Source organism: Gymnodraco acuticeps, unplaced genomic scaffold, assembly GCF_902827175.1.
Source record: "Gymnodraco acuticeps unplaced genomic scaffold, fGymAcu1.1, whole genome shotgun sequence".
In the NCBI taxonomy this organism is placed as follows: Eukaryota; Metazoa; Chordata; class Actinopteri; order Perciformes; family Bathydraconidae; genus Gymnodraco; species Gymnodraco acuticeps.
In genome coordinates this window covers 1,211,950-1,227,351 of record NW_022989982.1, presented here as the reverse complement: position 1 = coordinate 1,227,351, position 15,402 = coordinate 1,211,950, and the positions used below count along the sequence as shown (strand labels likewise).

The window sequence follows — 15,402 nt, the reverse complement described above, 5'->3', positions numbered from 1 at the left end:
ATAGCATTTGGATACCCTCTTCCAGGTGCAAACACAAGTCACCTTTTATTGTCCTCCTTCAAGAAGTTCAATCAGTAATCTTGTTTTGATTGATATCATTGCTGGGGAATGTACTTTGAGGTCCTTAACCTCAGTTAAAGTAGTTATACCCTGCACAGAATAAAAACATGGTTACAACAAGTACGTCCTGTGCTAATAATTTGAAATACGCAAAAATATACAAGTATTTCAGACACAATGTTACTAAATATCCAAAGTAAAAGTACTGGTATTGTCTAATTCAGTGTTATATTTTCATATCTGATGTGTGTAAGCATTAGTTTAATGTTGTAGGTGGTGAAAAAAACAACAACAACTCTAACCAGGGTATTTTCATAGTTTGGCCTTTGAGCGTATGTTTCATATTCAAAAATGTGTAAAAACTAGCAATGGTATATTTACAAGTACTGTGCAGTGATATTTTGAACTACTCTTACCTAACTTTAGTTAGTTAATGCATCTTTAAACTTCTACTGCATACATCTTTGCAGATTACATAAAACCAACTGATACATGTTAATTTATTAATAAGGATCACACTTCCAGAAAGTAGATACAATAATTAAAAATACCTAAATCTTTACCAGCTGCAACATCAAAAGTGAAACACTTTGATGAATCAATACTTTGTAAAATATTACTTATTATTCTTAAAAAAGCTTAAGTATATATTAATACCAAAATTGTTTCTTTTAATTTTTTGATTTTAGGACTTATAGGCCTTCTGGTATAATGTACTACAGGGGTGGGTATTGCTACTTTAGTAACATACCTGACTCTTCAAATACAAAGGAATAGTTAATATAGCTGGCTTATAAATGTAGTGGAATACAAATAAATATATTTTTAACTTGTAGTGCAGAAGAACTATAAAATAGTGTAGCAGTGTGCAATTACCTAAAAGTTGCAGAAGTATATTAGATGTACTTTTTCCCTTATCAGCATTGATTTATATTTGTTGCACAGGATTATTTTAGCAAAAGATCTAATCCACAAATGATGCTTTCTCAAAATGTCTCAAGTATTTCGTTTTCTGAAGGACATGATGGAACTATCTTCATTCCTGATTGATCACTTGTGGGGTTTTTTGTTCATAATGCCGTAAGTTTGAATTCATTTAATAAACGCTGATGTGATTTGCGTTTTTTCTGATGTATTTGAAAATAAATTCTATATAGTTGAACAAAAGTATATATATATTTGCTGAACATGCCCTCCTCTCCGGTGGGGACGCTGTTAGTTTCTGCCTGCAGGCTCACTCACAGCAGCATGTCCCTTTAACACATCTCACATGGAGCTCCTGGCCGGTTCTGTCCCGCGTGCTGGCAGTTGAGCCCTAACGGACCAGCCCGAGCTAGGGACTCAATTCTGCCGGACTCGCCTTTTCGGCTTTGACAGCTTCACACGTATCCGACGTTTTCTCTAATTTAACCTTTACGGGAAACTTGACAGCTAACACACAGAGTTTCTATTTACATATTTAACAGCTGTAACGCACTTGGTAACTACACCGGGGAACTCTTTTATTCAACCCGGTTTATTATAAATATTTCCGTTAACGGTTTCAGCAGAAGTGATAGCTCTAAACCGTCAAGATGACAGAGGAACTTGAGCTAATTCTTTCGCAGCTGACACAGCCGGATAATGCTGTAATTCAGCAGGTAAAGTCACACATAACTTTGTCCCTGTTAGCATTAGCGTTATTAAGTTTGTTAAACGAAGAAAAAGTTGGGAAAACTAAGTGTAACGGTTTACTAACGGTTAACGAATTATGCTAGCTAACAAGTAACGTCCGGCCAACTGTCCAACAGTTGGTCATGATATTCATCACCATTATGTCCCAGCTTTAAGAGATGTGCATTGTGACTGTGGCCCACTCACAACTTTATTTAAAAAGAAACCAAAGGCTTGGGTTGTGTGTCATTTGGCAGCCAGTCTAACATGGTGAGACCTCTTTTGTCCCCTTTTAGGCCACCGTCCAGCTGAAACAGGCTTTCAAAGACCCAGCCATTATCCCAGCCCTCTGTGCTGTCATGAGTGGCTCCCAAAACCCTCAGGTATTGTGTGTGGGTGTGATTTTGTTTGGGATAAGTAACATTTTCCGAATCATTTTGTGCAAGTCAAATGTTGAGTGAGTGTGCCATCTACTAGATAACATTTCTTTAAATCAGTGGAAACCAATTAATAGAAAAAGTGCTTTTACAATGGTGTCCTTCTGATACATAATGAAAAATAAGTTATGCAATAAAAAGTGTGAACTCAACATAATAATACATATAAATGTAACACAACAGTAAAAGAGTTACATTTCACATGGACACATGCATTAAGTAAAACAGGTCCTTACATTATATAAACTATCATTCAATAAAAGCATCAACACTACTGAGGTAAACATTTCTCTTTTTTAAGAGAGCTTATTCCATTTCCATGCTCATACATGGGCTTTTTTGTGTGCTTACAAGTATAGTATTCAATAAGTCTAGTTAGTGATGAACAATAACATTGTTAATTTTTAAGGATGGCTTTTTATGTAAAGGAGAGACAGCATTATTCTGTTCCGATGGTACGTGATGAACAGTGCACCTTCCCTCATGACAGACAGGTGCAGGACTCATGGGACACCGAGCAATTTAGATTAGTTTCACTTATCTACAAATGTAACAGTTAATTGTACTCTTACAGTAGGACCTTCAACTGATTGTTAATCTGAAGTCTAATGTTTAAATAAGATACCTTTTTTAAATTAAAGCGTATACGTTTTTCAACATGAGATTTGGAAGATCATTTCCCCCTGTGTGCTTTCACCTATGTAAACTAGATTCGTCAGTCAGCTGCAGTGATGCTGAGGTTGAGAGTGAAGAAACACTGGAAGAAGATTAACCCTAATGATAGAGAGAGGTTTGCTTTTTTGCCTTTTTCATTGAAGACTTTCACACAATTATGACACTAAACCCTGTTGAATACAAGTTGTAATGTGATGTATTTCTTTATTCATGCAGCCTTAAGACAGTGGTGTTGCAGGCCTTCATGCAGGAAACTGAGTAAGCTATTCAGTTTATCCACTTTCACTAAGTGTATCCAGTTTCTAGAGTTATAACCCACTCTTTCCTAAATGACACTGACTGAGGTATAGCAATGTGTATCCCTGCACTGGTGAAATATATATATTAATGAGCCCTTACTCAATGTATCTTTATTTTGCAGGCACACAGTGCAGCACTCACTCTCCCAACTGTGCGCAATGATGGTTAAGCATGAGACACCAGATCGCTGGCCTGACCTGCTGCAGCTCCTAAACCAAGCCACCAAGAGCAGCAACCCTCATGACAGACAGGTACAGGCGTCATGGAACACCTAAACATTTAGATAAGGTTCAAATATCTAAATTAAACTGTATCTTAATGTTAGGGCTTAACATCTCTGTGGCAACTGTGGTAAGTGATCTCTTGTCCATATCAAATTGGGAATATCAACTGTCTTTTGTCCTAACAGGTTGGCCTCCTGCTGCTGAATAAGGTGATGGAGTCTAATCCTGAGCCTTTCAAGCCTCACTACTGCCAGCTGCTACAGCTGTTTACTGTTGTCCTGCAGGACCTCCAAAACCCAACAGCCCTGTACTACTGCATCCTCACCCTCACAGCCATAACTGCATACACTGGCACTGAAGAGATGGTGAGTCGGTCTTACACTTTGAATTATTGCATTTAGCAGGAACAATTCAAAAGCCTGAATAGCCTGTACAGGTGGGATAGATTTGTTATTGACTGATGTGCATTTTTCTTTCCGATAGAACGTCATGCGTTCTATCATCCCACACCTGATTGTTGCTCTGAAACACCTCATCAAGGCAGACCAGGTACATTTTCATCACACACCTGTTTTCTGATGCCTGTAGTATTTATTGGTATGGATAAATCAGGTCCCTTAATTATTGTGTTTATCTGTGTCTGCACAGAGCCAAGCCAGCGAGGCCATGGAGGTTTTCAATGAGCTCATGGAGAGTGAGGTGTCCATCATCGTCCCTCATATTGCTGACATTGTCCGCTTGTGCTTGGAGGTGGGAGCTGCTGAATGTCTAAATGATCTCCTTACTTAATCCCAAACAAATATGTTTGAATATTTGAAATATTTTGAAGGATTTTAATTATGATAACATATGTTAAATATCTGTTTTTTTGTCAGGTGGGCAGTGACACCACTCTGAACGACTCAGTGCGGGTGAAAGCACTGTCTTGTATTGCTTTCCTCATCAAGCTGAAGAGCAAGGTAACGTCACCTGTCAGCGACTTTAAATAAATTACCTATATCTCTATTCTAGTCTTGATAAGATAAATGAATGTGGGATAATTGATTGAAAGAGAGAATGTGCACGTCCCCACGTTTTATACTAATTGTTTTTCGGCTCATTATATGCAGTGACAGCTTGCGTGTCATAAACAACGTTTTTGTTTTGAATTATGAATACACATTACATTGACTTAATAAAAACAATCCTTATTATTCCTCTACTTTATAGACTGTGCTGAAGCAGAAGCTGCTGACCCCCATCCTGCAGGCCATTTTCCCTATTTTGATTGCAGCCCCCCCGCCTGGCGAGCAGGACCCAGAGGACCAGGAGGATGACAGCGGAGATGGAGCAGACAATGACAATCCCAAGCATTGCTCTGCTCAGGTAGGGACACATCATGTGGATATCAAATGTGTTCTGTTGTGTAAGAACAATGACTTTTCAACAGCCCTTGTAGATTCACTGTTGAGCAATGAAGATTAAACCTATCTATTTCCTTGTATTTACAGATTATTGACACTATGGCCCTCCATATGCCCCCAGAGAAACTGTTTCAACAACTGGTAAGTCATGTGAATAAAGCTGTAAAGAATAACAGATATGTTGCGTTCAGTTGAACATTTTAAAACTGCATTGAGCGTTTAAGTAACTTGCGTTGAGTTAGAACCTTGACACGGGTACCTGCACCCTTCACACTGTATTACGCTGTGTGTTGTGCTTTAGATGCCCATGACCCAGACCTGCCTGGCCAGTGAAAACCCCTACGAGAGGAAGGGGGGGCTGATGTGTCTCGCTGTGCTGGCTGAAGGATGTGCTGACCATATACGCACCAAGTAAGTCTGGTTGACAGGAAAACAGTTCTCCATATACTCTTTATATTTTCACATGAATGTATTTTATTATGACTGTTAGCTAAATAATACCAAGCGTGGGGATTTGAGTGTAATCACCGTTGGTCTGTATCCATGTTAGGATGCTGTCATCAGTGCTGCAGACGGTGTGCCAGAGTCTCTCTGACAGCAACCAGGTGGTGCGCAGTGCCAGCCTGTTTGCCCTGGGACAGTTCTCTGAACATTTACAGGTGAGTTAGCACTGTGATGTGTTTCCTTTGCTCATACAGCTCAGACCGTAGAGTACTAATCTATAGTACAATATCAAATCCCTTTATATTGACTCACTTTGATACAAAATACTCCTTACTTCGTATAGTTAAACAAGTGCACCATTATATTTATAGTTCTACAGATACATTTTATATGATTGGAATATACTTTACACAGTTGTTCACTTTGTTTCCCCCTCTTCCCCACAGCCTGAAGTGAGCAAGTACTGTGCAGAGTTGATGCCGTTGCTGCTGGGCTACCTTTCGTCATTGAACCAGGCAAAGGTCGGCCATGTAACTAAGGCCTTTTATGCCCTTGAGAACTTCATGGAGAACCTAGGTAAGCTGAGAAAAAGACTGACACGGTACAAGTGGATCACTGCATGAGGAAACATGAAAATATAAAACGCATAAACCTTTCAGACAGGATTTAATAAAAATCCAATGAACCAAAAAAACATGTTATGTGAAAATGTCATGATTAAGTATTCAAAAGGATCCACCATTTTAGTAGTAGTTAGAATCATCCAAATCTATCTATCACTGGGTCTACATGCTCTATCTGGGTCTACATGCGCTATCCATTTCTTCACGCTAACCAGGAGCAGATATTGAGCCCTACCTGCCCACCCTGATGGAAACCATGTTGTCTGCTCTTAACAACGCTGAGAGCCTCAAGATCAAAGAGCTTGCCGTGTCTGCAATAGGTGCCATAGGTAAGAAGCTGTCAAAGGTTTATCAGTTGCAATTAAAAACACTTTTTGACCTTACAATTTAAGCTGAATTTTAAGCTTACCTCCTGAAATCTCTCTTTAGCAGTGTTATTCATTTTGTTGACTTCAAACACTAACTAGCAACCTTTTTAGAAATACGTTACTATGACACAAGCTTGGCTCAAAGTAACCCAAGCCCCATTGTAAATGACTTTCTTATCAGCCAATGCTGCCAAGGAGCTGCTGGTTCCCTACTTCCCCCCAGTCATTGAAAGCCTGAAGGGGTTCCTGACCACCACCTCTGAGGAAATGAGGTCTCTGCAGACTCAGTCTTTGGGTAGGTCAACCACAGAGACTTTACACCACACTCGACAGCATCATGGATGGAGGTTAATCATCTGTTTATGTTGCTGTTAGATACTCTCTCTGTGCTGGCCCGTGCCATCGGCAAAGATGTCTTCAGTCCTCTCGCTGCAGAGTGTGTCCGTCTGGGCCTCAACCTCACAGACACTATTGATGACCCTGACCTGAGACGCTGCACGTATGTAGCTTAGTGTCTGAACATGCTTTTTTTTACCACAGGATTCCCAGTTTCTAACATAATCTGAACAGATGTATTTGAAGACAAAAAAAGTGTTTATAATATCTTATATCCTGTAGTATTTACTCAACCTCTCTCTTTGCTTCCCTCCCTCAGGTACAGTCTGTACTCGGCTGTATCCACAGTCAGCCCCGACTGCCTCACTCCTCACCTCCCTGCCATCACTACCATCATGCTGCTCGCTCTCAAGTCCAATGAAGGCATCACGGTACTTAGCACACAGCCAGCACTCTGAGACCCACGGGCCTTTCATCAAATACACTATATTTAATACAGCATTTCACTTTGTATCCTCTCCTATTCTCTCTTCAGGCACACATCGAGGAGGACAAGACCTTTGTCCTGCTGGATGATGACGATGATGACGACGATGTGGAAGTCAAAGATTCAGTTGAGTTTCTGGAAGATGAGCCGGACACAGATCTCCATGATGTTGCAGGGTAGGAGTCACACACATACACACAAGTACAAATGCATTTACATTTAATACCCTTAAAGAGCAACTTGCAGGTTAGAGACCCCAGTGAATGAATGTGTAGTAAAATGATGTATACACTAGATTAAAAAAAATATATACATAAATATACACTACAGTGACATCTGGCGTCGTTTTTTGTAAGACATTTTTACTTCCGCATAAAAAAAAGACCACCCGCGTGTGACGTCACATCAGGGAGAGCGGCCGGTCTAACGTATTAATAAACATCACAATGCTAGTTTTGACACAGAAGAGGTTAAAAATGTATATTCGTATGCATATGACGGACCACAACCTTATAATTATGAGCCAGGAGCAGCCAAGGATTAGAATAAATAACGGCCATCGGAGAGAAATGGAGCTGTGTTGTGAGGAGAACCAGTGGAGAACAGGGCAGCTGTCTTGGTGAGTGACCGGCATTAGCTACAGTTAATGTTAGCTAACGTCGGTCACATCACAACATTATAAAGTTAGCTATCATATATCAGGCTATAACTAAAGTGGTATTGATAATATAGTAAAGTTACTGGCAGGACTGTTGATACTGATCCATAACCGAAACTAATGCGCAAGTGTCAGCCGTATCTCGCGTTACCTAATGCAATTCCACACTACGTCTACGGTGCTGTGTACCGGAGAGGAGAGAGAGAGGAGCGAAGGGGAGAGAGAGAGAGGAGCAAAGGGGAGAGAGAGAGAAGAGCAAAGGGGAGAGAGAGGAGCGAAGGGGGGGAGAGAGAGAGGAACGAATAGGGGAGAGAGAGAGAGAGCAGCAAAGGGGGGGAGAGAGATGTAATACGGTTTCCTGATAAACGTTTTGTTTGATAGGCCTCAGCTGTGGAGAGTATGTGCTGCAGGGAGGTAGATGCACCCAGGAACGAAAGCTAGCTCCGGCCCTTTTCCTGGGGGGGGGAAACTGGACTCGATGTCCTAACAGGCTGGAGTTTGTGCAACCTGCACAAACTCATGATTACAATTTTTGAAATGCAATGTGAAATTACTGAAAAAATACCAGCTCACTAAATCACAACCGCTCAAACCAACTAGCAACTACTACCGTGAATCGGGCAGAGAAGGAGTCCGAGAAAGTTGCTCCCCCGTGTGACGTGATATGACGCTAAAAAAACTTTTTTAATTGTAGTTTTCAGGCAAGGTTAGGCATAAATGTAGAAGAAAAAAAACCCTGCAAGTTGCTCCTTAAGCAAAATCTGTTCTCACTACGTCTGATACAATGTCTCCATCTCTCAGGTTTAGTGTGGAGAACGCATACATCGATGAGAAAGAGGATGCCTGCGATGCGCTGGGAGAGATTGCCTTCAGCATTGGGTAACAGATATTTACAAAAAAGCTTTTTGTAATAAAATCTCAGACATTTCTTGTGGCATGCTTTACCTTGCGTTGCTATGGTTTCCCCTGACAGTGCTGCCTTCCAGCCCTTCTTGGAGTCCAGCTTCCAGCAGGTTTACGAGATGAGAGATGTAAGTCCCTCTGGCTGCTCAGACCCATTATCCTCCTCCTCGGTCTAAAGTCATGTGAAGCTCCCTTTGTGCATGCATACTTCAACTTGACCTTCCATGCTGTTGACTTGATGCTTTTATCTGTATCCTCCCTCCCTAGTTTCCCCATGAGGACGTCCGCAGGGCAGCATTTGGAGCTATGGGCCAGTTCTGCAGAGCTCAGCATCTAGTGTGGAAGGAGATTCCCACTGAAGCCAACCACCAGGGTAAAGCCTCTCTTCTCACCAACTCCACACTACTGTCATTTCTTCAGGAAATACATAAATGGGCAGTGCTGCTTTCTGCTTAAAACACAAGTGTTCTCTAAGCATTTCTACTAGCTTCAACTCCTTTTGAACTTGCTTCCTCCCTCCTGTACATGTCGTCTCCCTCCACCAGCCTTACTGAAGTTGCTGGATGTGGTGCTTCCCTGCTTTGTGGAAAGCGTTCGAACAGAGCACGAGCGCCAGGTAGTGATGGGCATCCTGGAAACAATGAACAACGTCATGAAGTCCTGCAAGGAGGAGGCTTTCAAGAACCCTGCACGCCTAAAGGAGATCAGCCATGTCATCCGTGACGTGCTCAAGAAGAAGGTGAGAACACTGACAATCATCCCACGACGGCTTTATTTACTTTTCACTCAAATCATTTCACATTCATTATATTTGACTGTTGGGAGTTATTCTTCTAACCCTCCACTATGGATGTGTTTCTGCTCAGACGGTTTGTCAGGACGGTGGTGGGGATGAAGCTGATGATGAAGAACAACAGGTTGGTTTTCCTCTGGTTGCATATTAAGTGAGATCTACTCCTAAGTTACAGCCGTTTCCTTTCTATAAAGGATGTGTTAATACTAATGAATATTAATCAGCATTGTTGTGGACATATTGATTTGTTAGTTTTAAAATGAATGGATAAAACGTGGGACTGATAATTCAAGAATTTCAATTTCTTCTGCAGCTATGCCATCAAACCGCTTCAGTCAAAATAAATAGCATCCATCGTACTCTCTGTGTGTGAGCTGCTTCACTGCCCAGTGACTCATTGTGCTTCCTGGTTCAGGCGGAGTACGATGCCATGCTCCAGGAGTTTGCTGGGGAGGGGATTCCTCTGGTGGCGTCGTCCGTGCCTGCAGACAAATTCTCCCCTTTCCTCAACGACCTGCTGCCTCTGCTCATGAACAAAACTGTGAGTGTGGACCGACTGACAAAGAACCTCAGTTTAACATATCCTTTACTCGATCACATTTATTATCCTAGTCCTATTTCATTATGATGCTAGAACTCCTGACAGTGCAGCTACTTGCTTTTTATATTTGTTAGTCACTAGTAAATGACAATCACAATATTATAATGTTTCAAAGCGTTGATGATTTTAATCAACGGTGCATTTAATGCCTTTGATGTTTCCTTTTTGGCCAGTATCACACTAATGATTGTGTTCCTCCCTCAAAAGAAATCCTCTTGCACGGTGGCAGACCGCTCCTTCTCTGTGGGAACAATCGGAGAAATCCTGCAAGCCTTTGTGACCGCACCTGGGGGCGCGGGAGTGGCGGGCCGGCTGTCCAATCGCTTGCTCCCCGTGCTGGTAGCTGGGGCGAGGGACAGTGATGCCGAGGTCCGCAACAACAGCGTTTTTGGGCTGGGGTGTCTGGCCCAGGCTGCCGGACCCATCTGTGTCACGTATCCTTCTGCGCGTTGATGTGTCCAATACATATGAATTACATAAAGCATCACATGCAGCTGTTCCTTAATGAAGCGTTCTCCAGAGACTATCCCATGATGCTGTCTGTCTTCTCCAGCATGCTGACCAAAGAGTCAGACCTCAGGGTGATTGACAATCTGTGTGGAGCGCTCTGCAGGATGATCCACAGCAACGTGGACGCTGTCCCTCTCGAGCAGGTGCTGATTGTATATCATACATGCTGACACACATTCACAAACTGGTGATCTACCGGTAACCTGAATAATCTTTGTGCTCGCTAACAGGTTGTGCCCGCTCTGGTGGGTCGTCTTCCCCTCAAAGAGGACATGGATGAGAACAAGACCGTGTACAGCTGCCTGGCCATGCTCTACACACACAGCCCTGCTCTGGTACTGCACACACACACACACACACACACACACACACACACACACACACACACACACACACACACACATGTTACACCTGGTGTTATAGTCTGTGTGTAGAGGATTGTGTTGACATTCAGTCTCCATCGGCATACAACACACTCGGTAACTCATTCAGACACATTCTACAGTTTGTCTTCAAGACTTTTAGATGCCCGCCTCGTGCCTATATCAAGACACAGAGAAATTGGTAGCATACAAAAGCAGAAATGTATAATAATTATACATGATTGGAGCAGCTGTTGAAATGTTTCCCATGATCCCAACAAATATATTGACAAATCTCAGGCCAATCTTTTAAACATCTTTATTACATTTTGTTATGTTTTATAAAGTAGTTCAACAACACTTTGTGCATACAGGACATGTTAACTCTCTAGCTCACGCAGACTTTAGACATAGTCATTTAAAGACAACAGTCTCTCCCAATCTGTTCCAACGAGCTTCAATGATACATGGTGATGAATCTTTTCAGACATTGTGTGATGGACTTGGACCCTGATGTTGAACATTGTGACAACAATTTTTTAATCTGTTTTTCCCTTTCAGGTTTTGGGGCTAATGAAGCCCATCGTGGCCGCTTCCAGTCAGGTCCTCGGCAACGGCAAAGTGGATCAAGGTGAATTTAGACATTGTCCCTCATTAAGCTTCCTCAGTCACCACAGATTAATATTGCTGTGTTTTTGAGTCATCCCGTAACTCTTATTGTGTCTCTCCCCCTCAGAAACCCAGAGCACGTTGGCGCTGCTGATGAGAGACTTTGCTCAGCAGCACTCTGCAGCCTTCCAAGCAGCTGTGAGCTCACTTCCTGGAGAGCAGCAGGCAGCACTCAGCGCAGCCCTCTCGTAGCGCACTCACGTCCTTCCACTCGGGTCAAAAGCCAGCAAAAAAAAGACGTGGGGACAGTTTGTGACTTCTCCCAAAAATAATCTAAATATAGCACTTCAACCATTGTTGTTATCATTTCATTTGACATTTACACCTAGGAGGATTCACTTTTAATGTATTTGCTCAAACGCATGATATGTTTAAGTTTTATTATTTTAAGAGTTACCCTCCCGTGTTGTTCCCATTGTATTCTGTTTCCCTGTTGTTACTGTAAAGTGCTTCTACTATAGTCGACCTTTCTGACACGGTTTGGACTTCTGGCTTCTGCTGTCTGAGTGTGAAGCATTGATCTGCTGATAAATGTCATTATTTGTTCCAATCTCCCAGTGTAATTCAATTCACTTTAAACTCTTGATGCTTATTCTTTCTCCTAGGGTTGCCTTACTTACAGATATATCAACTGATGGGGAATTCTGGCAGAAACACAGTGGTTAAAACAACTTCAAATACTTTATAGTTCACACTATATAAACACTACTTTATCCGTATAATAGCTCATCCTATGACTGTTTGCAGCCGCCTCTATTGGTGCTATTTCTAGTCAGCCTGTTCAAACTATTTAACAGTATACTACAACATATATTTGACAAGTGCAAGATATTTTTTACAAATGCTACAAAGATTTAACATGATGCTACAATGCATGCCGTGCAGTTAATCGCCTTGCTCTAAAAACAACACTTGTTGAGTCCTATAATAAATGCAAACTTGCATCTTAGGCTAAAAGCGCAGTTAACAAAGTGATTTCTCGTGGAGTAGTTGCCGGTATATTGACATTAATTTGCTCTCTGGTTGGATGATGGCGACTCATCGTTCCTCAGATCTCCCGTTGCTCCTCAGTCATTTCAGGCTGCTGGTTTTCCCTGTCCAATGCCAAAGCCATCTGCACCGGGGTCAGCCCGTTCTCCCCTGACAGACAGAGAGGTCTTATTTTAAATGCATGTGCCACCTGAACCACATAGATATATCCGTATGTGCTAATAGTGGTAAATGCCACACATTCGTAGCGAGTGGAACCAGCCCTATGAAGCGTTTCACACAACTCAACTGAGAGGACACGTCGGGTCTATGATTATTAATATTATGAGTGTCTAAATCTGCCTGTTTTAACACAGTTGTTGACATCAGGCATCTTTGCAGTTCCTCATACACGAATGAACATCTACGATTGGACAGTTGAACAGATTTGTAAGCGAGATAAAGGCCAAGTTGATCATTAAAGTAATTATTCATTTTAAAATGGCTTAGCTTTAGAAATGTCCGGCTTTTCTGTTGTGAATCATAATTAACTGACATTTTTGGGATTTGAGACATTTAAATTAATTTCTGTATAATCTGATTAATTGAGAAAATAATTGGCAGATAAACCGATAATGTAAATAGTCTTTAGTAACAACTTTAACAAATTCCCGATGGAGGGTCCACGGCTTTCTCTGGACTCTGATGTATGATCTCATTGCAATGCCTCAATCTTTAGCAATGTGCTGTAATCTCAATCACTGACAGTTCCCCTCTCTGTAGGGCCGCTGCAGCCTGAGGCCGGCTCAGGGACTTGTGGGGCAGGGTTGTGCACAAACAGAAAATAACTTGGATAAACTGAGCTAACACAGATAATGACAATCCATAAACCCTGAGAGCTGGAACGGCAACCTAAGATACCGTATTGAATGAAGTGCTTACAGACCTGTGCCTCCGCTTTTCCAAGGCAGGATATTCATCCCTGTGCGACAGAAGGAGCGGTCAGTGTGGGCCTCGGTGCTGTACAGCACCTCCTGCATCTGTTTCTCTCCGGGCTTCTGGGCTTTCACTCTCACCTAGAAGAGCAAACAAATCATTTTGTAATCCAGATACACATTTGTTTTTTTCCATTCATATCTGGACAAAAAGTCATACCTCGAGGATGGTGACCTCTTTCTCCTTCAGCTTCCCTGCTTTGTTCTTAACCTGGGTCTTCTTGGTGTCCACCCAGACCACCCTCTCCTTCACCTCTGACCTGCACGCAGACACACATGTTAACACATGTACATGAAATATCTTTTTAAGACCTCTCACATGAAGCAAACTCACTCTTCGATGCCCAGGTCGGCCAGTGTGGTGTCCAGGAAGGGGAACGGCTGGTGTGCCGGGTCGGGCTGCACCTCTATGGGCAGATCCACAGACATGGGGAGGTCCCACTCCAGCTCCACCCGCACCATGGTTCCCCGTGGGGTCTCCCTGCCCACTGGTTCTCCATTGGCCTGCTCCACATCGGCCTCTTCCTCCTCCAGCAAGGTTTGTGTCTCGTCTGCTGCCAGCTTGACTTTGTGATCTCAAACAAAAATGAAGTTTTCCTCTCCCTCTCTGTGACAGATGCTGTTTCTGTTCTGCTGCAGGAACAGGCTGCCGCTGGTGATTCAGAGCTCAGCCTCTTGTGATGATGGAGGAAAGTGTGAGTCTGATGCGTACAGACTTGTGCCCTCTGATTTAAGCAGCCGGTGTGAATGTGTGTTATGTGCCACTCAGATGTTAGGTTTATTATACTGTCAGGGTGGTGATGGACGGGCGGTCTTTGCACTGCCAGGTGTCGTTGTTCATCAGTCTGGGTGAAGTCAGTGGCCTTAAGCACTTTTATCGTATCACTATTATTGTGATGAAACAACTGAAAACATAATGCTTTTTAAACTACACTTCATATTTGTTTTTAAATGGGCTTTATAACAATATTCCAGAGGTGACATCAAGTTTATTTATGTGTTATGAGGTGATTCTCTCCACCATACATCTACACCTCCACTCATCATTCACAGCACAGCGTCACATTTTCAGCTTTTGAAAAATGTGTTCTTGTTCTTACTTTACAGGGGGACACAAACATGGGAACGTGTGGATCCATGCATGTGTGGCCTAGCATTACTATACTTGTGGGGACCTAAATCTGTTTACAGTCACGTGTGGGGACTCGCCACCCTTATGGGGACATTCATTTTAGGGTGAAGACTTGGTTAGGATTAGGGTTAGGTTTAGGCATGTGTTGGTTATGGTTAAGGTTAGGATAAGTCTCCAGGAAATGCATGTAAGTCAATGTAATGTCCCCTGAAGTGATGTATACATGGTATGTGTGTGTGTGTGTGTGTGTATGTGTGGTGCTGTGCTGTAGTAAGTAAGCCATCTTTTTACCACTAAACTAGTACTCTGGGCCCAGCATGCCACATTCCAGGGACAGAGGACTCGATAAATCCTCTTCACGTCAGCACTGCGGACGGATACCGATGATGTAAAGGCTGGGGAATGTATAGAGCCAAAGGCAGAACTAAGCATCAGGGTATGGTAGCTGATTAAAGCAGTGTATTTCCACTAATAATGTACTTTGTTAGCACTTGATTATGTAAAGGGTCCCCATTTTGTATTCCCCTTAGCACCCTCCATATATTCTGACCACAATCCAGGCCAAATGCTAATGTTTTTTGAGCTCAACCGGATATTTTAAAGATAAAATGACAGGTTGAATCATTTCCAACAATAACACATTTTTCGACAAGGTATTTGTACCACCTTTTTTGTTCCATGCGAATAACATGATATTTTGGCCTCAGTAGTGACCCTGCTTTCCCAGCAGTGTAAACAAACACTCACATTTTGTCCTTCAGTGCCACTGATTAATTAATAGTGGAGGAGGTGGCCATGAC

At 42.3% G+C, this 15,402-nt stretch overlaps 2 protein-coding genes across 2 annotated transcripts; one reads left to right on the top strand and one right to left on the bottom strand.

The window, feature by feature from the left end:
• The first annotated feature begins 1,320 nt into the window (after positions 1 to 1,320).
• Positions 1,321 to 12,058, top strand: ipo4 (importin 4). Its single transcript, XM_034212092.1, has 30 exons — positions 1,321 to 1,700; positions 2,010 to 2,096; positions 2,861 to 2,940; positions 3,042 to 3,083; positions 3,247 to 3,376; positions 3,535 to 3,714; positions 3,833 to 3,898; positions 3,998 to 4,099; positions 4,225 to 4,308; positions 4,559 to 4,714; positions 4,840 to 4,893; positions 5,054 to 5,163; positions 5,303 to 5,411; positions 5,643 to 5,772; positions 6,035 to 6,148; positions 6,369 to 6,482; positions 6,563 to 6,686; positions 6,843 to 6,954; positions 7,059 to 7,186; positions 8,470 to 8,547; positions 8,642 to 8,699; positions 8,839 to 8,944; positions 9,117 to 9,310; positions 9,438 to 9,488; positions 9,780 to 9,905; positions 10,173 to 10,399; positions 10,486 to 10,618; positions 10,706 to 10,810; positions 11,399 to 11,468; positions 11,574 to 12,058. The coding sequence occupies exons 1-30, from the start codon at positions 1,635 to 1,637 to the stop codon at positions 11,696 to 11,698; spliced, it is 3,261 nt and encodes a 1,086-aa protein (XP_034067983.1). The 5' UTR covers positions 1,321 to 1,634; the 3' UTR covers positions 11,699 to 12,058.
• On the bottom strand, positions 11,145 to 14,142 carry si:ch211-196f5.2 (uncharacterized protein LOC556372 homolog). Its single transcript, XM_034212104.1, has 4 exons — positions 13,805 to 14,142; positions 13,631 to 13,730; positions 13,422 to 13,551; positions 11,145 to 12,646 (listed from the first exon to the last, which is right to left on the bottom strand). The coding sequence occupies exons 1-4, from the start codon at positions 13,930 to 13,932 to the stop codon at positions 12,555 to 12,557; spliced, it is 450 nt and encodes a 149-aa protein (XP_034067995.1). The 5' UTR covers positions 13,933 to 14,142; the 3' UTR covers positions 11,145 to 12,554.
• Between the last annotated feature and the right edge of the window lie 1,260 nt (positions 14,143 to 15,402).